The sequence below is a fragment of the Phyllostomus discolor genome, chromosome X (assembly GCF_004126475.2).
Source record: "Phyllostomus discolor isolate MPI-MPIP mPhyDis1 chromosome X, mPhyDis1.pri.v3, whole genome shotgun sequence".
Lineage (NCBI taxonomy): Eukaryota > Metazoa > Chordata > Mammalia > Chiroptera > Phyllostomidae > Phyllostomus > Phyllostomus discolor.
Genome location: NC_050198.1, coordinates 5,477,841 through 5,501,275, shown reverse-complemented (window position 1 = coordinate 5,501,275; position 23,435 = coordinate 5,477,841). Strand labels below are relative to the sequence as shown.

Here is a 23,435-nt window from a genome sequence, read left to right as displayed (position 1 = left end):
AGAGAGGAGGGGAGTTGTGGGCATGGGTGAAAAATGTGAAGAGATTAAGAAGTACAAAGCGGCAGTAACAGAATAGTCATGGGGATGTCAAGTACAGCACAGGGAATATAGTTAATAATACTGTAATAACTGTAATGATATCAGATGGGTAAAAGATTTATTGGGATAATCAGTTAGTAAGTTATATCATGTGTAATCACTGGGGTGTACACCTAAAACTAACATAATATTGTACGTCAACTGTAATTGAAAAATAAAAAATGATTTAAGATCTAAAAAATTAATCACATATATCCATGACATTACCTACCAATCCTAATCCTAGGTATTTACCCAAGAGAAATGAGAAGGTATTTGCAAGTTCCGGCCAAGAAGGAGGTGTAGGTAGAAATCCTTCACTTCCTTGCACAACCAAAAGGAGGATAACAACCAATCTAAAATCAATAAACAACCAAAAGTACCAGATAATCAAACTTCATGGAACTCCAACAACCAAGGAATTAAAGAAAACAGAACAACCAGACTGGTGTGCCGAGACAAAGAAATATGGCCCAAATGAAAGAATAGGGCAAAACTTCAGAAAGAGAGCTAAGCGATGAGGAGACAGCCAACCTATCTGATGGAGAATGTAAAGCCCGGGTAATCCAAATGCTCACAGGACTGATTGAGGTTGGTTAAAAAATGAAGAAAAAAAAAACAAAAATAAATGAAAGGCACCCAAAAATGAAATAATTTAGGGAACCAACAGGGACAGGAAAGAAACCAGGACTCAAAGCAACGATTTGGAACAAAAGGGAAAAATAAATATCCAACCAGAACAGAATGAGGAAACAAGAATTAAAAAAAGTGAAGAGGTACTTACAAACTTTTGGGACAGCCTGAAACATTCCAATATCTGAATGATAGGGGTGCCAGAGGAGAACAGCAGCAAGAAATTGAAAACTTATTTGAACAAATAATGAAGGAAAACTTCCCCAATCTGGCAAAGCAAAGAGACTTCCAGGAAGTCCAGGAAGCCCAGACAGTCCCAAAGAAGTTGGAACCAAAGAGGAACACACCAAGGCACATCATCATTAAGTTACCCAAGATTAAAGGTAAGGAGAGAATCCTAAAAGCAGCAGGAGAAAAGGATACAGTAACCTACAAAGGAGTTTCCATTAGACTATCAGGTGATTTTTCAAAACAAACCTTGCAGGCAAGAAGAGGCTGGAAAGTATCTAAAGTCATGAAAGAGAAGGACCTACATCCAAGATGACTCTATCCAGCAAAGCTTTCATTTAGAAAGGAAGGGCAGATCAAGCGCTTCTCAGATAAGGTCAAGTTAAAGGAGTTCATCATCACCAAGCTCTTATTTTATGAAATGTTAAAGGGACTTATCTAAGAAGAAAGATTAAAAGTATGAACAATAAAATGACAACAAACTCACAACTATCAACAAATGAACCTAATAGAAAAGAAAAACGATGAAAACAAAAACTAAGCAAACAACTAGAACAGGAACAGAGTCAGAAAAATGGACATCAGATGGAGGGAGTTCAGTGGGGAGGGGGAAGGGAGGAATGGGGGAAAAGGTACAGGGAAGAAGAAGCGTAATTCGTAGGCATAAAATAGATGGGGAGAGATAAAAATGGTATAGGAAACAGAGAACTCAGAGAACTTGTGTGTACAACCCATGGACATGAACTGAGGGGGGACGGGGAATGCTGGAGGGTTAGAGGGGCAGGGTGGAGGGTGGATAAAGGGGGGAAAATTGGCAAAAGTAATAGCATAATCAATAAAAATACTTTTAAAAAAGAGAATGTAGTTGCACACAAAGGCCAATTCAACAATGCAATTTTATACAAAATAGGTAAAAACTAAACAGTTCAAGTATTCATTAATAGGCAAATTGAGAACCAAACTGTGGCATATTCATTCAATGGAATACTACTCAGCAGTAAAAAAGATCAGATTACTGACACCTGCAACAGTATAAATTTCAAAAACATAATATTAAGTGAAAGAACTTTTACACAAAAATCATGTTAAGACACCTTTTCTATAAATCTATAGGCTAGGCGACACTATGGCATAAAAATTTAGAAGAGTGGTTATTTTGGCAAAAGTGGGATAGGAATTGACCAGGAAGGAGCAAGAGGGAGCTTCCTGGGATGATGGTAGTATCTTGTTAGGGGTGTGGGTTCCATAAGTGTATATATTTGTTAAAAACTGAGCAACAGTACCCTTAAGATTTGTGCATTCACTATATGTAAAATTTATATCATAAGAAATCTGTAAAAATACTGAACTGCAGTTCATTATATGCATGCTAAATATTTAAGGCACACATACAGATGTCTTCAGGGATAGATAAAGGAGTGGATATGGAAGAAAAACAAATATAAGCAAGTATTAATTGCAGAAACAAAGTAGTAGCTATAAAAGTATTTACTGTATGGTTCTTTCAACGTTCTTGTATGCTCAAAAATGTACATAATAAAATACCAGGGTGGGGGACTAAAAAAAGAGAAATCAAAGAAGGAAGAGGCAGCAGAGAATGCTAAAGAGGAAGTATCAGTAAAGTAGAAAAAAATGAGCCAGGTTTGGTTTCCCAAAAGCCAGTTAGAAAAGCGACTTTAGAGGAGGGAATGGCAATTGTGTAGTCTGAAAATCCAAGTAATATTAAGACAGACCCTTTGGATTTGGCTATTAAGAGGAGGTGATTGGAGGAGAGAAGTCACACTAAAGTGGAGGGAGAGAAAACTGTTGGTGAGGAAGCAGAGAGAGTAAATGGAAAGAACTCCTCAGAAACATGGCTGTGAAGGAGGCCAAAGAGACCAGCAACAGCTGAAGAATGTGGGGTCAAGATGATAGACAAAACTGGAGCATGTTCATGTGTGGATGGAAATGAGCCAGCAGAGGATCAGGGGACACAGTAAGTAGAACTGTGAGGATATAATTTAGTTCAAATGAGGTTATGCTAGATTAGGTTGGCCCTTAATCCAATGACCAGTGTCCTTACAAGAAAAGGAAGTAGTAAGAAGAGAAATTTGGACAGAAAGAGACACAGAGAGGTGGCCATGTTGAGAGTGGAGACAGAAATCACAGTGATGCATCTGCAAGTTAAAAAGGGATCAGTCACATGGACCTAATCCCACATGACTGGTATCCTTATAAAAAGGGGAAATTTGGGCACTGACGCTCACAGAGAGAGCATGTGGAGAGACACAGAGAGGTGGCCATCTGAGAGTGGAGAGAGAAATCGCAGTGATGCATCTGCAAGCCAAGGAACACCAAGCACTGTCAGCCACCACCAGAAACTGGGAAGAAGAAAGGCAGGCTTCTCCCCTAGAGAGACAGAGCTTGGCTGACACCGAGGTTTCAGACTTTTAGCCTCCAGAGCTCTGAGACTAGATTGGTTATTTTAAACCACCCACTTGGTCGTACTTTGCCATGGCAGCCCTGAGAGAGTAATACAGAGGAGATTAACAATGAAGAGGCATGGGTAATAAGAACAGGGGTGATGTCCTTGACAAGGTGATCTGGAACCATTTCCAAGGTACCAGGGGAGGGGCTGGCCTTTGATAGTATTAGGGCCACCCTCTTCCACTGAAATAAGCATAGCATCTTTCAGGGCAGATCTAAATAAGTAAGGGTTTACCCAGAAGCTTCAGACAATATAGAATGCTTCAAACAGCCCTTATCATAGATTATCTTTCCTTTTAACTAACACATAATACACAAGCCTACATATTAGAGTTACTAGTCTTCCTCTAAACATACAAGAACCAACCGATGAATCTTAAATACAGCAATTCTCTGGCCTTCCAAAAGGAGTTTGAGAACCAAGAGGCAAGTCTTACCAACAGAAATGGAACCAGACAGTCAGCCAATGTTCAAAATGAAACAAAACAACCAGATGAAAAAGCCTGGTAATCCAAAATCAGGACACCCCTTACCTTGAGCTGCTGCTGGAGTTCACTGTTCAGCCGGGCCAGCACTGCATTTGCCTCTTTATTTTTGCGGATAGCGGTTTGAATAGCCTTCTTTTGTTTGGAAGATTGTCTACAAAAAGTACAAAAAGTTCAGTCAAATAGAACTTAGAGGACTCTTGGACTCTTGTCAGAACAATCTGATTCATGAGAAGTGCTAAACTAACAAGGGGCTAAATGTCACTGGGCTCCAAAAAGAAAATCATATATTCACAAGCAGACAGGCAGGCAGGCACACACCAAATTAAACAAGTCTGTCAGAATGAATTATTTACACCTAAAGTACCCATTTTATAACTTGAAGAAAAGCTGTGAATAGGGCCTTTTCAAATACTTTGTGTTCCATTTATTCCAAGATATTTTAATAATTATTTCTTCTGGACAAACCATATTAAACTGGAATGTCCTTTTTGTGTAGGCTTTCATGGGATTTAAAAGACCTGCGTGTGGCCATTGTGGACAGCTATGAGGGTAAAACAAAAACATCCTCTTTAGCAAAGATCCTACATTAATTTAACCAGCCTACATAACTCTCCTTTATTTCTTTATTATCAGGGATAAGCGCCTCAGTGCGAGTGAGCACGTGCATATGCATACACCAGCATATATGGTTATACCACTTGAGAAATGCACAGAAACGTTTCAATACCCGTATTCCCAAATTAAGTCAATAGTAAATTCATAGAACAGGTATAAATAGGCTGACCATATATGTCCCCCTTTGCCCATTACAGTCTCTACTTACACTGCTTGTCTGGCCCTAATTATTCTTAGCACTCTCTTTCTCCCTCGAAACTGTCCACGGTTGGAATAATAAATCAACATGGTTGTATGATCTACAACTTCATATCCCACAGCAAGAAACACTAAATTCTCAGAGTGAAATGGCAATTTAAGTTCCCTTAGAAAAACAAACATATTTGTAATCACTGAGAGATGAGTTCTAGTCCAGAGCAACTAAACTGAAATGCGTTGTGACCACTGTAGCAATCTGATTAATATTCACTGAGAATATTCTCTATGCCAGTCATTCTGCGATTCTCTAGGAAGCATACATACCCTGTTCCCCAACAAATTGGAAGATTATTTTTTCTTTTTTCACACAAGGATGTTAGCTATTTGATTAATGAATTAACTTTTTCCAGTGTTTCCTGCTGATTTTCAAGTCAAAAACCTCTGCTTTGGCTCATCCAGTCTTACTCTTTCTTGAATGAAAAATGCTAACTCTTCTATGACACCTTCATGGGTCCTCTGAGCTGAAAATAAACTTCTTTCTCTTGCATTTCAGTCTTTTTTTTAGTTGTTCAATTACAGTTGTTCCCATTTTCCCCCATTACTCTCCCCCTGCCCTACCCACTCCTCGCCTCCCACCCTCAATCCTTCCCCCATTTGTCCTTGTCCACAGGTCTTTTACACATGTTCCGTGATGACCTTTCCCCTGCTTCCCCCCATTATCTCCCTCCCCCCTCCCCTCTGGTTACTATCAGTTTGTTCCTTGTTTCCATGTCTCTGGTTTTATTTTGCTCGCTTGTTTGTTTTGTTGACTGGAAAATTTTCACCCTTATATACAGGAAAGGGGCTTCAAAATCTACTTTTTTAAATATATAGACTGGATGGTTTTAGGACAAGATGGAGAAGACACATCTCTATATTCCTTCCAAGAAGTACATACAGTTAAACTCTGGATATAATGCATGAAACATAAGATGACTCCAAAAAGTTGAATGGAGAAAGTAAACTACCTAGGGAACTCAGTACCCAGGGAAACATGTAGCAGGAAATTCCCTAGGTGTTATTTTTTGCTGCATAGGTCCCAGACTGGATAGTGAAGATGTTGGCAATCCATAAATGTCAATAAGGGTGGATCAAAAATAATGCCCCCCCCCCAAATCCTGCTCTCTCTCTCTAATCAAAGAACTTGGAAAAGGGCAGCTTAGCAAGACAGAAATCAGACACAATCTCCCTCCTGATTATAGATATAAAATATTTAACCAAATATTAGAAAACAGAATTCAGCAGTATGTAAAAAGAATTATATACCATGACCAAAAGGAATTTATTCCAAGGATGAAAGATTGATTTAATATTCAAAAATCAATCAATGTAATCCACCATCCTAATAGGTGAAAGAACAAACATCACATGACCCTATAAATCAATGTAGTAAAAGCATATGATAAAACTCAACACCTATTCATGATAAAAAAAAAAACTATGAATAGAGGTGAACCTCCTCAACTTCATAAAGAAGTTCTACAAAAAAACTACAGTAATGTCATACTTAATGAAAATCTGAATGTCCTCCCCACAAAGATTAGGAAGAAGACAAGAGTTTCTACACACATCACTATTTTCAACATAATACTGAAGTCTTAGCCAGCACAATCATGCAAGAAAAGGAAATAAAGGGCACACATCTTGACAAGAAACGAACTTGTCTCTATTTGCAGATGACATGATGGTCTATGTAGAAAATCCCAAGGAATCTACAAAATCTCCTAGAACTAGTAAGTGATTTCAGCATGAATGAAAGTGAGTTTACAGGATAAAAGATTAGCATACAAAAATCAAAAGTATTTCAATATATATACAATGAACACTTGAAAATCAAAATCAAAATATATAATATCACGTACAAAGACTCAAACTGAAATCCTTAAATACAGCAAAACATGTACAGAACTTACATGCTGAACACTATGCAACACTGAAAAAAGAAATTAGAGTAAGACCTAAATAAGTGGAGAAACAGATCATGTTCCTGGATTGGAAGACTCAACACAGTCAAGACATCAACTTTCACCAAATTGTATTCAGAATACATAAAGAACTCTCAAACTCAACAGTAAAAAGAACAATTCAATCAGAAAATAGGCAATGGGCAGGAAGAGACATACCACCCAAGAAGATACATGATGGCAAATACACACATGAAAAGGTGTTCAACATCACTAGCCATTAGGAAAACGCTAATTAAGACCATGATGGAATAGCACTACACACCTACTAGAACAGCTAAAACAAAAAAATTGTGACAATACCAAATGCTGGTGAGTATGCAGAGGAACTGAATCTCTTATACACTGTTGGTGGGAAGATAAAATGGTTAAGCCATTTTGGAAAACAACTTGGCAGTTTCTTTAAAAAACAAAGCTAGACGTAGCACACAACCTAACAATCACACTCCTGAACATTTATCCCGAAGAAATGAAAACTCATGTACACACAAGAACCTGTACACAGAAGCTCGCAGCAGCTTTATTTGTAATACTCAACCAACTAGACACAACCAAAATGTCTCTCAACAGGTGAATGACTAAACAGACTGTGGTATATCTATGCCAGAGAATACTGCTCAGCAGTACTAATTGAGATACATATAACTTGAATGGATGTCAAGGGTATTATGCTAAGTGCAAAAAGACACATACTGTATGATTGTATTTATATAGCATTATCAAAACAACAAAACTATAGAACTAGAAAACAGGTTAGTGGTTGCCAGGGGCAAGAAATGGCCAAGAAGAGACAGTAGGTGTAACTCTTGTATCTTAATTACAGTGCTGGTTACAAGACTCTGCACATGTGACAAAATAGCAATGAACTACTGTTGACCCTTGAATAACACAGGTTTGAACTGCACAAGCCCATTTATATGCAGATTTTTTTCAATAAATACCTGTACTGTTTTCCATCCATGGTTGAGAGTCCAAAGGTTTGAAAGACTAAGTGGATGCACTCACTGACCAATTTTCTATAGGGCACTTGCACATCCATAAGGACCTGGCTATCCGACACTGACTATCATTAATGTGAAGCAGAGATTCAGGTGGGAAGCTGGAGAATTACATGGAAGAAAGTTTGGCCATCTTTGTCCCTGGTAGAGATCCATGCCCTAGGCTTGGGGGTGGCTGGAAGATGAAAGCTCTCAGTGACCTATATAGACAAAATATACTTCCTTTAAGCACTGACGGCAGCAGGGCACTATCCATTTGGAAAAACAAAAACCAAAACCATCCTCTGAAAAAGAATGCTACACAGATTTAGAATGGAGCTTTGGCTTCAAAGGCAAGTTACACCCACAAAACCTGTTGCTTTACTTAGTTACAAAATAGTCATGGGGATGTAAAGTGCAGCACAGAGAACAGTCAATAATATCGTAATAAGTATATATGGTGCCAGGTAGGTCCTGAAATATGGGGAGGAGGGAACACTTTATAAAGTGTATGATTGAGCACTATGCTGTATACCTGAAACTAGTAGAAAATGATGTACAATGCAAACTCGAATTGAAAAATTAAAAAAAGAAAACACCTGTTGCTTTTCTTTCCCTAACAATGAAAGAGAAAAATCCACAGCAGTTGCTGAGACCTGCAAGGTCTCTAGACCAGTTTCGTGATGGATCTTGAGCTTTTACATTAGTGACCAGTAGGGCTCACTTGAAGTCATACACAGCAACAGGTGTCTGCCATCAACGCCTTGCTCAATTCCACAACAGAGAAACTGAGGCAAGTGCTAGGTCTTCTTAAGCCAAAGCCTTTGAAAAAGGATTATTTCTCCAAAGTATTGTTCTCTTGGTCCCCACCTACCCTCCAATGTCTGTTAAAGCTGGCTATGGAGACACTGCAGTTGATGATTCTGGGCTGAGATGATCAACAACAGAAAGTTTATGGGGATTAAAAAGATCATGGGGATGTAATGTACAGACTAGGGAAAAGAGTCAATAACATCATAATAAACTATGCACAGTGAAAGATGGTTACTAGACTTACTTATAAGAAATATAAATGTTGAATCACTGTGTTGTACATCTGAAAGTAATATAATACTGTATGTCAATTGTAATTAAAAATAAATTTAAAAAAATTTTAAAAAATCATATCCCACATCTACTGAAAGTTGGGTATGAGGGTCATGAAGCTAAAGCTATTTTCCATGGGGAAACATAAGACAAGACAGGCAAAGAGGGAAAACTGACAGATCACTGTCTTCTTCATAGGAAAATGTGACCCAGCACATGGAGTGGAAGCAGGGGGAGGAAGGGAAAGAAATCAAATCAAATTGAAGTACAACATGGTCTTGTCTCCACTTGCCCCTTGGGTCAGGATAGGACCTATAGCTTAGAAGCCTGTTTCTGTGTGACTGGAAAATGGTAATCCCATCACAGAGATGAGTAAGGTAAGACTGTATCCATAAAACCACACCTTTTTATGGTATGAGTGTAAATGTAAACATATCTACATGTACATATATATATAAAGATTTAAAGGAAGTCTCTGATGCTGCTCTCACTCATCTGTTCTACTTACTTTTGGACTGTTGGATGGGGTTTCACAGTTGCTGCAGACGCTGGCCCACCAGCAGTGGCAGAAGGCTCTTGATTTTCTGCAGCTTGATTTTCAGGTCGTAATTTCCTACGGATGGGCTTTGATGGAGGCTGAGAATATGGTATGTCCTACAGATTAAAAACAAAACAAAAACCCCAAAATGTTAAACATGTAGATGTTTCCCCCATCATGCCAATACCCCTATGTTCCTCTAAGGTCAGGAATGTGCTCTACTGGAAGTCCACTCCCACGCATATGTGGCTGATTCACTGCTCGCCAAAAGCTGGGGGGACATGGGCATCAGATTCCAGTGGACTTTCTTTCCTGCTTGGTTTTTTTTTTTATGCTTGCAGACTATTACCTCCTTCTTGTCACCTGGAAGGACATAGGAATCAGATTCTAGGGACCCATCCACCCTCCTTTTCTTACTATTGTAAATGCTGTGTCCATCTCAAAACACAGAGCCTTTTCTACTGGAGACAAAATTTGCTCTTGCCCCACTTTGGGGCTATGTTCTACATTTTAAAGTTTATAACAGTCTCAGTCATATGTTCAGCATTTTCCTGCCCCCAGTTACTACATGGTGTCTCCTGGAGGGAGACAGTTGGCCTGCTTCCTTGAAGGCACCTGCTTCACCTGTGTTCCTGAGCCAGGGCCCACTCTCTTTCCTGAGAGAAGGGCCTGAGAAAATGGGGAAGGACAAGAGGAGTATGAGAAGATGAAAGGACAGCACAATGAATGAGTGACGCTAACCGAGAAAATGACCTGGGACTCAGTAATGTGATTGGGCTGAGGTGAAGAAGCTGAGATACAGAAGAGACCACAGCACAAAGACAAAGGTGGGGAGACAAATCGCACCCCCAAAAGGTGCTCCTAGAGGCTTAGCAGTGTGTGAGGTTCTACTAAAGGCATCTGTCCCTCTTCACCTCACCTCTTGGTCTTGCTAACAGCAAAGCCGCCATATTTAGCTGGGAGGTTGAAGAGGGACATACAAGCTGCCAGTGACATCAATGTCCAGCTCAGGAATCATCAGGACCCCATCTTCACAAAGAACCCAGATTCTAGGAAATCTGGGTCATTAACATTCACATCAGGACATGAAAACCTTAAAACAGTAGATGAGCTAACAGAGGCAAGAAACCCAAGAGAGGGCTCACAATGCCACCACAGTGGCACCCTTGTGCTGGCCTTACCTTCTTTGTTGGACTACTCTCTGCAGCTTGGGAGGGAGCTCTGCTCAGTTGGGGGTGTAGCTCGGCCTCGAACCCTTGCTCAGACTGCAGCAAAAGATCAATGACAAGATAAAAATGGAAAACCATAACCACCCAAATATATAATGAAGAGCACTTAGGAAAATAGTCACAATGAGGAAACTGATTTACACCAAGTTGCAGCCAAGCATGGACAAGTCTACTGATCATTGGGAAAACCTTCCATAGACTCTGTTTTTCCCTCCCATCCCCCTTCCAGCATTGCTGAACCTCAGGAAAAGGAGTCATAGGGATGTCTTCTTTAAGTAGACATATATATTGCTAAAAAGTAACACTTCACCAACTCAAACTAAAACTAACAAAGCTTATGGGAAAAATAGGGTTGAGAAAACTAAAATTTTAACCTGAGCACTAATGAAAACAATAATCAAACAGAAAACACTGAAATTTTAAAAATATATTAGATTCCTAATAAAGAAACACTCTAGATTGAGGTCCAAGATGGTGGAAGAATAAGTGGGAGCTACACTAAACCTCCTCCCAAGACCAATCTGGAATTACAGCCAAGCTGTGGAGAAAGCATCCTGAATAACCAAATGAACACTAGCTGGAGAGGAACCTTGCAACCACAGACACACAGATGAAACCACTTCACCACGTGACTGGTAGGGCGTGCAGAGGAGGCGTGGGAGGGCTGGCAGGACTCCCACAGGTGGCAGCTGAAGTTCTGGGCAGCATTTCAGCAGCTGGGGGGTTCCCCCTGAGAAGTGTGGGGTCTGAACCTCAAGATGGGCTTGCCAGCCTACAGTGCCACAGCAGGAAAGGAACCCAGATAACATCCACCGGTGAAAAGTAGCAGGGGTTCTCTTGGCCAGGGAGAGGCAGCTGGAAATGTAGAGAGACTTTTAAAGGGCCAACAGACAAAATTTTGTTTGCAGCCACTTACCCTGGGCTCTGGCAGAGGGACAGCAGAGTGTACTAGAGATGCTTAAGGAGACTCTGGGGTTGGGGGATCTGAGGAGAGAACTGAAGGAACAAACAGCTTCCAGGATCCCTGTGCTGAGTAATTCCCCAAACTGCAGGAGCCATTCCTCTCAACAGAGCACTCCTCTCTGAATGGCATCAGCCTTAGGGGAAGTAATAGCCCCACCCTGTGATGCTTAAGCCAGGCTGCTGATTACAGCTTGATCAATTTAACAGCTGATCAGTTTAACACCTGATTAGATTAACAAGTAAGGAGAAAAATACAAAGAAGCAGTGGAAATGGGAAGACTAAGAAACAGAACCCAAATGAAAGAACAAGAAAGTTCTCCAGAAGAACTAGATGAAATGGAGGCAAGCTATTTATCAAATAGAGTTTAGAGTAATGATTATAAGGATACTCAACAGTATGAGAAGACGACAAAGAAACCTTAAAAAAGGACCACTCACAAATAAAGAATGCAATATCTGAAATAAATAATAAATGGAAGGAATAAACAGTATGTTAAATGAAACAGGGGATCAAATCAGTGATTTAGACAACAAGGTAGAAAAAACACCCAGGCAGAGCACCAAAAAGAAAAAAAAATTTTTTTTAAATGAGGAAAGCTTAAGAGATAGTTTGGACAAAATTAAGTGTAACAACATCCACATCATGGGAATAGCAGAAGGAAAAGAGAGGGAGCAAGGGATCAAGAACCTATTAGAAGAAATAATGATCGAACATTTCTGAAATCTGGTGAAAGGAAAAGACACAAATCCAGGAAGTTCAGAGTCCCCAAAAAGTTGGACCCAAAGAGTCCTATACCAAGACGCATCATAATCAAAATGACAAGGCTTAAAGACAAGGAAAGAATCCTAAAAACCACTAGACAAAAGCAGGTAGTCACCTACAAGGGAGAACCAATTAGATTGTCATCTGATCTCTCAACAGAAACATTTCTCAGAAGGGAGTGGCTTAAAATATTCCAGGTGATGAAAAGCAAGGCCCTACAACCAATGCTACTTTACCCACAAGGCTATCATTTAAAATCAAAAGTGAAATAAGGCAAGAAAAAGATATAGGAGTGTTAACCCCAAACAAGTACTGCAACAAATGTTAAAGGGGGAAGGAGGGAGGGGAGGAGGAGGAGGAGAAGAAGAGAAAGAAAAAAAAACAGAGGAAAATAATCTAAAATTAAAAAGCATTAAATATGTATCTATCAATATCACCCTAAATAAATGTACATGATTTAAATACTCCAACCAAGACATAGGGTAGCTGAATGAATAGGAAAACAAGACCCATATACATGCTGCCTTCGAGAGACCCACCGCAGTTTGAAAGATACACACAGACTCAAAGCAAAGGGACAGGAAAAGATATTTCATGCAAATGGAGGAAACAAAAAGCTGGGGTAGCAGTACTTATATTTGACAAAATAGACTTTAAAACCAAGGCTATAATAAGACACAAAGAAGAACACTACGTAATGATAAAGGGAATAATCCAACAAGAGGATGTAACTGTAGTAAATATTTATGCACCCAATATAGGAGCACCTAAATATGTGAAGCAAATCTTGATGGACATAAAAGTATTAGGTTGCAGCCAGGAATGAGTGGCCAGAGGGGAAATAAAGCAGGGCCCTTGCCAATACAATCTAACAAAGCACTTAACACAGGAGGCTAGAAGCAAAAGTGAAACATGTCTCACCAATTAACTCAGCAGTCCTGAGCTCAGTTTGATAAGATTGTCAGGTGTACAGACCATTACAAGCAAAACGGCATGTGAGGACAGGAGAGTCCTTGAGACTTTGCTAAGAAAAGGGGCTACTTTAACAATCTTACTGAATATCACAAGCGGGAATTGCACAGGAGAAAGAGGGGAGCCTATGCTTGGAAAGGGAGCTTCTGTAACCATTTCACTAAGACAAAGAGCCTTCACTAACTGAGAAAGAAAGCCTTCGTAGCTGTACATTATTCCCAATGGAAAGAAAGAGTGGAAGCTAGAAGCCAGCTCAGGTATATAACCCCTGAACCTCAATAATTGATGTACTTAGATTAACTAAGTACCCACTTGTAGTGTCAACTCAAGTGTATACAACAAACTCACTAACTTACTAACAAACTTACAACTTTATTTTCACTATATGTGGAGCATTTAGGCTAGATGGGTACCTGCCTGCAGCTTTGTGCTCATATGTGTTACATAAATAAACTTGCTATCTCATTTCCCTATATGTCTCTCATTTGAATTCATCTCTTCTGGTAAGACAAAAGAATGAGGTGCGGAAGGGAGGCCTCCTGACTCAGTTCTCTCTCCCCCAATGGTAACAAAGAGAGAAACTGACAAAAATACAATCAGAGTCGGGGATGTTAATACCCTTTTGACTTCAAAGGATAGATCTTCCAGACGGAAAATCAACAAGGAGACAGCAGCTTTAAATGACACACTACATCACATGGATTTAATTGCTATCTTCAGAGCATTTCATCCCAAAGCAGCAGAATATACATACTTTTCAAGTGCACAAGGAATGTTTTCGAGGATAGACCACAAGCTAGGACACAAAACAAATCTCAATATATTTAAGAAGATTGAAATCATATCAAACATCTTCTCTGACCACAATGCTATGAAACTAGATATAAATCACAAGAACACTGAAAAAATTGCAAAGACATGGAAGCTAAATAACATGTTATTAAACAATGAATGGATCAACAAAGAGATCAAGGATGAAATCAAAAGATACCTTGAAACAAATGGAAATGAGAACACAACAATCCAAAATCTGTAGGACACAGGGAAAGCAGTTCTAAGAGGGAAATTCATAGATTAGTGGTCTATCTCAGAAAACAAGAAAAAGCTCAAGTAAACAATCTAACCTCACACTTAAAAGAACTTGAGAAAGAATAACAAACAAAGCCCAAACTGAGTAGAAGGAAGGAAATAATAAACATCAGAGCAGAAATAAATGAAATAGAGTTTTAAAAATGATAAAAAAAAAAACATCAATGAATCCAAGAGCTGGTTCTTAGAAAAGATAAACAAGATTGAGAAACCTTTAACTAGACTCATCAAAGAAACAGAGAGGACCCAAATAAAGTCAAAAATGAAAGAGAAGGAATAACAACTGACACCAAAGAAATACAAAGAAATGTAAGAAAATATTATGAACATCTATACGCCAACAAACTGGACAACCTAGACAATATGGATAAATTCCTAGAAAGATACAGTCTTCCAAAACTAAAGCAGGAAGAATCAGAGAATCTCAATAGACAGATTACACCTAATGAAATGGAAGCAGTAATAAAAAAATCTCCAACAAACAAAATCCCTGGACTGGATGGCTTCATAGGTGAATTTTATCAAACATTCTGAGAACTAACACCTCTCCTCAAACTATTTCATAAAATTCATGAGGGAAGGCTCCCAAATACATTTTATGCATTGTAAAGACACTACAAAAAAAGAAAATTATAGGCCAGTATCCCTGATGAACATGGATGCTAAAATCCTCAACAAAATATTACCAAACCGAAGACAGCAATGTATCAAAAAGATCACGCACCATGATCAAGTGGGAATTTTTGTGGGAATGCAAAGTTGGTGCCACATTTGTAAATCAATAAATGTGATACACCACATAAACAAAATGAAGGATAAAAACTACATGATCATATCAATAGATGCAGAACAAGCATTTGATCAAATCCACACCCATTTATGATAAAAACTCTCATCAATGTAGGAATAGAGGGAACATACTTAAACATGATAAAGGCCATATATGACAAACCCACTGCCAGCACCATACTCAACGGGCAAAAACTACAAGCATTCCCCTTAAGATTGGGAACAAGACAGAAAGGCCTGCTTTAACCTCTCTTATTCCATATAGTACTGGAAATCCTAGCTACAGCAATCAGACAAGAAGAAATACAAGACATCCAAATTAGAAAGAAGTAAAACTGCCATTATTTGCAGCTGACATGGTACTGTATATACAGAATCCCAAAGATTCCACCAAGAAACTATTAGAACTGACAAATGAATTCAGCAAAGTAGCAGGATACTAAATTAATATCCAGAAATTCATTGTATTTTTATATGCCAATAAAAAATAACAGAAAGGGAAATTAAGAAAACAATCCCATTCACAACTGCTTCAAAAAGAATAAACTGTAGAAAAATAGGGAAAAAATAAAATATGTAGAAATAAATCTAAGAAAAGATGTAAAAGACCTGTACTCAAAAAATTATAAAACACTGAAGAAAGAAATTGGAAAAGATACAAATACATGGAGGCACATACCATGTTCATAGGAAGAATTTACATTAATATGTCCATGCTACCCAAAGCAATTTACAGATTCAACACAATTTCAATGAAGATTCCAATGGTGTACTTCACCAATCTGTAATAAACATTTCAAAAATGTATATGGAACCACCAAAGGCCCCACATAGCAACAGCAATCCTGAGAGAGAAGAACAAAGCTGGAGGACTCATGTTACCTAATATCAAACTATAGTATAAGGCCATAGTAATCAAAACAGCATGCTAATGGCATAAAAACAGGCACATAGATCAATGGAACAGAATAGAGAGCCCAGAAATAAACCCACATCTTTATAATTGATTGATATTCAACACAAGAAGCAAGCATATAAAACGGGCTACAGATAGCCTATTTAATAAATAGTGTTGGGAAAATTGGACAGATATGTGCCAAAAAATGAAATTAGATGACCTTCTTACACCACACACAAGAATTCAAAAATGGATCAAAGACTTAAATGTTGCACCCAAAACTATAAAAATCCTAGAAGAAACTATAGGCAGCAAAATCTCAAACATTGCTCATAGGAATATTTTATCAGATATATCTCCCCAGGCAAGGGAAACAAAAGAAAAAATAAACAAATGGAACTATATCAAACTAAAAAGTTTTTGCACAGCAAAGGAAACCATCAACAAAATAAAAAGACAACCCATTGACTGGGAGAATATATTCACTGATACATCTGATAAGGGGTTAATATCCACAATTCGTAAAGAACTTACAAAACTCTACACCAAAAAAAACAAACCAATTAAAAAATGGGCAAGGGGCCTGAATTGACACTTCTCCGAGAAAGACATACAGATGGCCAACAGACATATGAAAAGATGCTCAACATCATGAATCAGAGAAAAACAGATTAAAACCACAATGAGATATCACCTCACACCTGTCAGAATGGCCATCATCAATAAATCAACAAACAAGTGACAGCAAGGATGCGGAGAAAGGTAAACCGTTTTTGTACTGTTGGTGGGAATGCAGATTGGTGCAGCCGCTATAGAAAGCAGTACGGAGATATCTCAAAAAATTAAAACTGAGCCCTGGCTGGCATAGCTCAGTGGATTGAGCGTGGTCTGGGAACCAAAGTGTCCCAGGTTCAATTCCCAGCCAGGGTACATTCCTGGGTTGCAGGCCATAACCCCCAGCAACCGCACATTGATGTTTCTCTCTCTCTCTCTCTCTCTCCCTCCCTTCCTTCTCTCTCTAAAAATAAATAAATAAAATCTTTAAAAAAAAAATTAAAACTGGATCTGCTTTTTGACCCAGCAATTCCACTTCTGGGAATATATCTGAAGGAACCCAAAACACTAATTCAGAAGAACATAAGCACCCCTAAGTTCACTGTAGTGTTATTTACATCACCAAGATATGGAAGCAGCCCAAGTGTCCACCAGTAGATGAGAGGACAAAACAACTATGGGACATTTACACAATAGAATACTACTGGGCCCTAAAAAAGAAGAAAGTTTTACCCTTTGCAACAGTATGAATGGACCTGGAGAACATTATGTTAAGTGAAATAAGCCAGTCAGAGAAAGACAAACACCATATGATTTCACTTACATGTGGAATCTAATGAACATACTGAACTAACAAGGAAAATAGGGAGAGCAGATGACAGCTGGTTCAGGGGGAGATAAAGGGGTGGAACGATTGAGCAAAAAGGAAAAAGGACTCATGGACGTGGACAACAGTGTGCTGATTGCTGGGGTAGGGGGGTAAAAGGGGACTAAATGATAATGGAAAAAATATAATAAAGATTAAATTAAAAATCAAAATAAATAAATAAATAAAATGTCCATGCTACCCAAAGCAAAAGACAAACAAAACAAAACAGAAAAAGAAACACTCTAGTAGGTATTACTCTTTACCTTAAATAAGGTAGGGAGAGGGTAAGCATGACAGAAAGAGTAAACAGAGGGGTTCCCACAACTAAGTGATACAAAATCAGTCAATGAATGCACAAAGACCGGCCTTAAAGCCTTTCCAGACAGAGCAGGCACCAATCAGCCAAATAAGACCCAGGGAGACTGGGTACTATGTCTTCCCATTCCCCAAGCGCCAGGCTGCTACATTCAGCTGTGCTAGAGCACTGTGCTTTCAGCTGCTATCAGCCAGTAATGCACACTATTAACATTCTGCAGGGGAGGCTCCTCAATGTGAACCATGATGCCCACATTAAACTGACATCAGTCCTCTACCCACAAACTAATCTGTGTTGCAGAAACGCACTGAAGAACAAGAGCCAGTCTTAGTATACCCACTTCATCCCTAACCCAGCATCTTCTGAATATTGCCTCTTCCTTCCTGGCTCTACTGAAAAGGCCTGGCCCCAAGAGCAATGCTGTTCTTCCATTTACCAGGATCTAGCTGCCTCTGCTAGTCTTCTCTAGACCTTCTGTTCAGCACGGTGCCCTTGACTACCTTTTTAAATGCCAGTCCCTGGCATCCGATGAGCCGTGATCTCCTACTATAATCTTATATGTCTGTTTTTTTGACTCCTCTTATCCCTCAGATGTAGGATGCTTGGAGGTTCTGTCTTCAGTTTCCTGCCTCATTTTCCCCTCCCTGTTCATTCTTTCCCAGAGTAATCCCATCTGCTCCTACATTTTCACCACCCTAGCTAGAAATCTTGGTTCCCAAACAACTCCCGCCTGTTCCAAACCCATTACAGGTTCTCAACGTGTGTGATTTTTAGTTCCAACTTTTTTCTTATAGCCTTCTCCTTTCCATTACAGATAAATGCATTATGACTGTTATTATTAATAAATACTGCAAAACACAAAATACTATGTGCCATATGTTGCTCTAGGTGCTTTGCATGGATTGTATCATTTTATCATCACAGCCCAGGGAGTAGTTATTATCCCCTTATTATCAGTGAAGGAATTGAGAATCGAGAAGGAATTCACCCAAGATCACACAAATAGCAGGGTCTGAACTTGGGCCTCAGGTCTTAAAGCTGGGTTTGTAACCGCTATGCTCTATATTTCTTGAGCCAAGAAATATTTATTGAACAGCTACTATAGGCAGGCCCTATGCTAGCACTGTTACACAATACAAGGATGTACAAGCCCCAGATCTTGCTTGCAAGGAGCTTAAGTCTCATGGGAGATGCAAAGAAATGATTGAGCAAACATACTTTGGTAGAATTAGGACAATGTTGGGTCAGCAAAGACTCGGGCAAAGGTGATATCCCAGCTGAGACCTGGGTGATAAGCAGGGTGCAGCCAACCAGAGGGGCACTGCAGGGGATGGTGAGAAAGGAGGCCTCCTATGCTCTAACACCCAGAATGTCAGCCTGGGGTACCCCAAGAGCACGGAGGCCAATCCTCAAGATGGAAACCAAAGGACAAACAGGTGTGAGGGGAGCTCACTGTGGTGGATACTGGGTTTAAAGAATAATAGGAAACACCCAAGCAAAGCTCTCCAGGAGCCATTCACTATCAGGAGTCTGGGGGATGCAGGCATTCACCCGCCTTCCCTGAGGGTTCTGAAAAATGTTATCTTCAAGATCTGCCAGCTTACTGTCGGCTTTATTAATGGCTGAAAGAGGGCCCAATGTGCCCCCAAATGCAGGACTTCCCACGAACTGTGCTAAAAAATTGCAAATTGGATCCAATGTCCTTTCTTGCTTTCTCCCTGAAAACCTCTGTTGCTTGGAACCCATACTGTATTTCACCATGTAATGTGCACCCAAGTTTTTGTGCGCATTGTACATGGGATTATTATACTCATGGTATATAATCGTTGTACCCATGTATAGTGTATATCATTATTTTTCCCTCAAAAATCTGGCCAAAAAAAGTGTGCATAATACATGGCAAAATATGGTATATTCTGGCCCCAAGTGTATGTGCGCAGCCCCCTGCAGGGGACCACGGGCATGCACAGCATATTACACCAGCCAGGCTTAGTCGCCCTGCCTTTCCAATTGATCAGCTCCCTCCTACTACCAGGCAGACACAGAAAGGCATTTTTTTCTCTGAGGCTCCCTTTCCTGGAGAGATGAATGAAGCCTCCTTCTTGTAAAAATATTGAAGGATATGATAAATTGTATCCTCTTAAAAAAAAATGACGTTTCTGAGCACATCAAAAGTTGCAGCTTTCTTTGTCATTGCTTTGGCTTTCTCTTAAGTGTCTCGAAAAATACAAACCCAATGGGCTGGTGATGGGAAGGATGAGGAAGCAGTTGTGAGACATATCCGAATTTCTTTTTTCATTTACAAATTTACCTTCCTGAAATGGCATCCAGAGGCCTGAGTTTTCTAGCTCTATGACAAGTAACAAACAATTCCTCAGTGTTATGTCAGGCTGTATATAGCCACCAATCTCCTTACAAAGAAACTCAAGACCTCCCCACCCCTTTCTACTGCTCCACGACTGATTCTAAATGGGTCCATCTGCTGAACACACAGAGGAGTGAATCTCATGAGGGGCCTGGAACACAGGAATCAGGAAGGGCTTGGAAAGACAGAGCCTCACCAGAGCCAGAAATTATCCCAGGAAAAGAAATAGGGAAAGAAAACTAGCCTGTGGTTTAAAAACAAAAGTAGCCCTAGCTGGCATAGCTCAGTGGACTGAGCGCGGGCTGCGACCCAGCGTCGCAGGTTCGATTCCCAGCCAGGGCACATGCCAGGGTTGCAGGCCATGACCCCCAGCAACCGCACATTGATGTTTCTCTCTCTCTCTCTCTCTCTCCCTCCCTTCCCTCCCTAAAAATAAATAAATAAATCTTAAAAAAAAGTAAAGATGAGATTTAGACATGCAAAAGCCTTTCTTCCCAATAAACTATTTTACTTTCTTTCATGAAAATAGTACGAGGCTTCCATTAGACTTGGAAACTGGGAAGCAGAACAAACCAGGGAGACTGCTTTTGTTCAGACTTTTCCAAGTTAACAATTTTGGGAAAATGATAACCCATGAAGGCAGGGACGCTTCAGTGGCTCCCTTTTTAATTCCATGTATTAAAAAGGAGGAAGGGGGAAACAACTCCACTATCAATATACACAATATGCCCTTGTCCGAAAGTTTAGGTTGTCTCCACTGAAATCTGATGCTTGAACCTTGTGCAAAAACCAAATGTTTAGATTACAATTAATATTGCAAATAGCAGTCCTTCCCTCATGACTCCAGTGTAGCAGCATGCCCGGCCAGGATGTGGCAAGCCAGAAAAAGGTACTTTCCGTCAAGAGCTCACTGAAACTTGACCTAAGGTTCTGTTTAAAAACATATATATTTTTTAATATTAATACTCCCCTACTCTCAAATGAGAAATATATTTTCATTCTAATTTTGTAACCAAAAGCCTGAATAGATCACATGGGTTTGGAGGTGCCGCCACTCAGGACGTGAAGACTTATTCTGGGGCTTTGCCCATTGCCATGGTTGATGGGACAACATGGCTCCTGCTTGCTTGGCTCCCCAGAAATGGACATAGGCCCCAGGATGCTAGGCATTTTGATTTTCTACCAGAAGAGGGGGTTCACTCAGTTATTGAATTATACAGGCATATATTTCATACATCTTATGTGTCACTTTCAAAAAATCCTTTTAAACCAAAGTACTCCCAGACAAGGGGAGTTAAAGGACTCTAGTACGCTCCTCCTCGGTCTTTCCCTTTCGGATCACGTGTTTGAGGGGAAGCCAGCTGTCATGGTGTGAGGACACTCAAGCAGTCCTAATAAGGAGCCCATGTTGCAAGGAAGTGAGGCCTCCTGCCAACAGCCATGTGGAAGAACCATCTTACAATAGGACTCTCCAGCCTTAGTCAGGTCTTCAGATAATCACAGCCCTGAGCGACATCTTGACTGTGATATAATGAAAGCCTGAGCCAGAACCGCCCAGATTAGTTGCTCCTGAATCTCTAACCCGCAGATGCTGAGATAATGTTAACTGGTTTAAGCCTCTGAAAAACCAGTCTAGCCTGGAATTTGGGGTCTAGTAGGGTAGAATAAGCATGGCCAGTAGAGAATGGGAGAACTGAAGCTGGACAATGGCAGTGCAGTGGATCATACGTGGTCTCACACATCATTGCCCTGGATTGTCTATAAGTCAATCAGCACCATTCCCTGCTTCTTCCCTACACAGCAGAGGGTAGAAGCCTGGAAACTACATTTATGGAATCTCCTTTCAACAGAGTTCTTCATTGCTACTGAGAGTCACACACGTGAAACTGAGAAGGTAAAATAAAAGCTATGTTATTGCTCCTCTAGCAGTGGTAGACAGAAAAGCATGGGTTTCAGAAGTCAGAAGGTCTTACAAAGGCCTCAGGCATTTCCCTGCAAATCACTACTTAAGTGCGAGCTGCAAGCAGTCTGAGCATCTTCAGCTGTTCCCTCAGTTCTTAAAATGTCTTAACTTTTAGAAAGCTGTGACAAACCTAATAGTGGTGGCCTTCCCTCATCTTTGTTCCTCTAGGACATCTAATTCTTTTTGTTTAGGTATCAAATTCCTTGAATGAAATCTCTTCCAATGTGAAATGCATAGGGTGGTTTCTGTTTTCTTAACTAGACAGACGCATCCCTGTTCAGGATTTGGAACTTATTCTGAGAGCCATGCAGGCAAACAGAATAGAAGCAACCCATATTAGGGGAAGGAAACTCAATTAGAAAGCAAAGGAAGAAAATATAAGCGATAACAGTCATTTAAACCAGTCTGGTGGGAGTGGGCATAGGCAGATTTGAGAGCCATTTCCATTGGAGAATGGATACATCCTTGGTAATTGGTGGAATGTGGTAAGTGAAAAAAAAAAAAGAACAATGGCACATGAATTTTAGGTATTGACCTTAGAGGATGGGTAAATAATTGCAAGAGAAAATAGTTTAAAACAAGAGGGAAAAACGTGGCAGCACGTAACTGAGGAACATTAAGCAGATTCATCACAAAACAGTGCTAGAGCAACATCAGTTCCATGAATTGCCTAGAGGAGGGGCCGGCAACCTTTTTATAAAAAGAGCCAGATATGATATATTTTCAGTTGTCCAGGCCATTTGATTTCTGAGTCTCCACGTCCCCATTGCAATTTTGCAACCCTGCTGGTAAGTTCTAAAGCAGCATAGACAATACAGTGAATTGGTGTGGCTGTGCTCTGATAAACTTTATTTACAAAAACAGCTGGTGGGATAGATCAGCATGTGCTGCATAGTTTGCCAGCCCCTGGTCTAGAAGGAAAAAGAATTACAAATAAGCTTAAGGAACACTACATAATCTATGTCCCTCTTACAAATTCAAAAAGCACATTGCATATCACACTCTCCGAAATCCTGTGAGGTCAAGGAAGCCACTCATTTTGGTTAATCCAGCAGTTCCCAAATTTATCTAGCTTCCATTCCTTCTTCTCCTGCACCTCCTATTAAATTCCAGTAGAAGTAATGTTCTGTGAAAAACACTCTGGGGAACACTGAACCACAGGCTGGGTTTTAGAGAAACAAAGGAAAAAAATACTGCATTTGACTTGAATGCCAAATGACACGTTCCACACCCAGTCCTTCAAGGGGAGCATTCTCCACAATGGTTAGCAGATCCAACTCCAGGGGCCCCTGCTGCACACACCTCCTCCTCTCATGTTGGCCAAGAGCATGAGGCAGGGTGATGATGGGGTTGCT

The 23,435-nt window shown here is 40.0% G+C and overlaps 1 protein-coding gene across 5 annotated transcripts in view; it reads right to left on the bottom strand.

Annotated features, from left to right (window-relative positions):
* REPS2 (RALBP1 associated Eps domain containing 2) overlaps nt 1-23,435 on the bottom strand; it is a 200,029-nt gene that overhangs the window by 11,927 nt on the left and 164,667 nt on the right. For 4 of the 5 annotated variants that reach the window (XM_036016664.1, XM_028522678.2, XM_028522679.2 and 1 more), the window contains 3 exons: nt 10,492-10,575; nt 9,281-9,426; nt 3,939-4,044 (listed from right to left, as the gene is read on the bottom strand). In XM_036016664.1, the coding sequence (XP_035872557.1) occupies nt 3,939-4,044; nt 9,281-9,426; nt 10,492-10,575 (336 nt within the window). The remainder of the gene's footprint in view (nt 1-3,938; nt 4,045-9,280; nt 9,427-10,491; nt 10,576-23,435) is intronic. The other variant, XM_036016665.1, reaches the window with a different exon arrangement.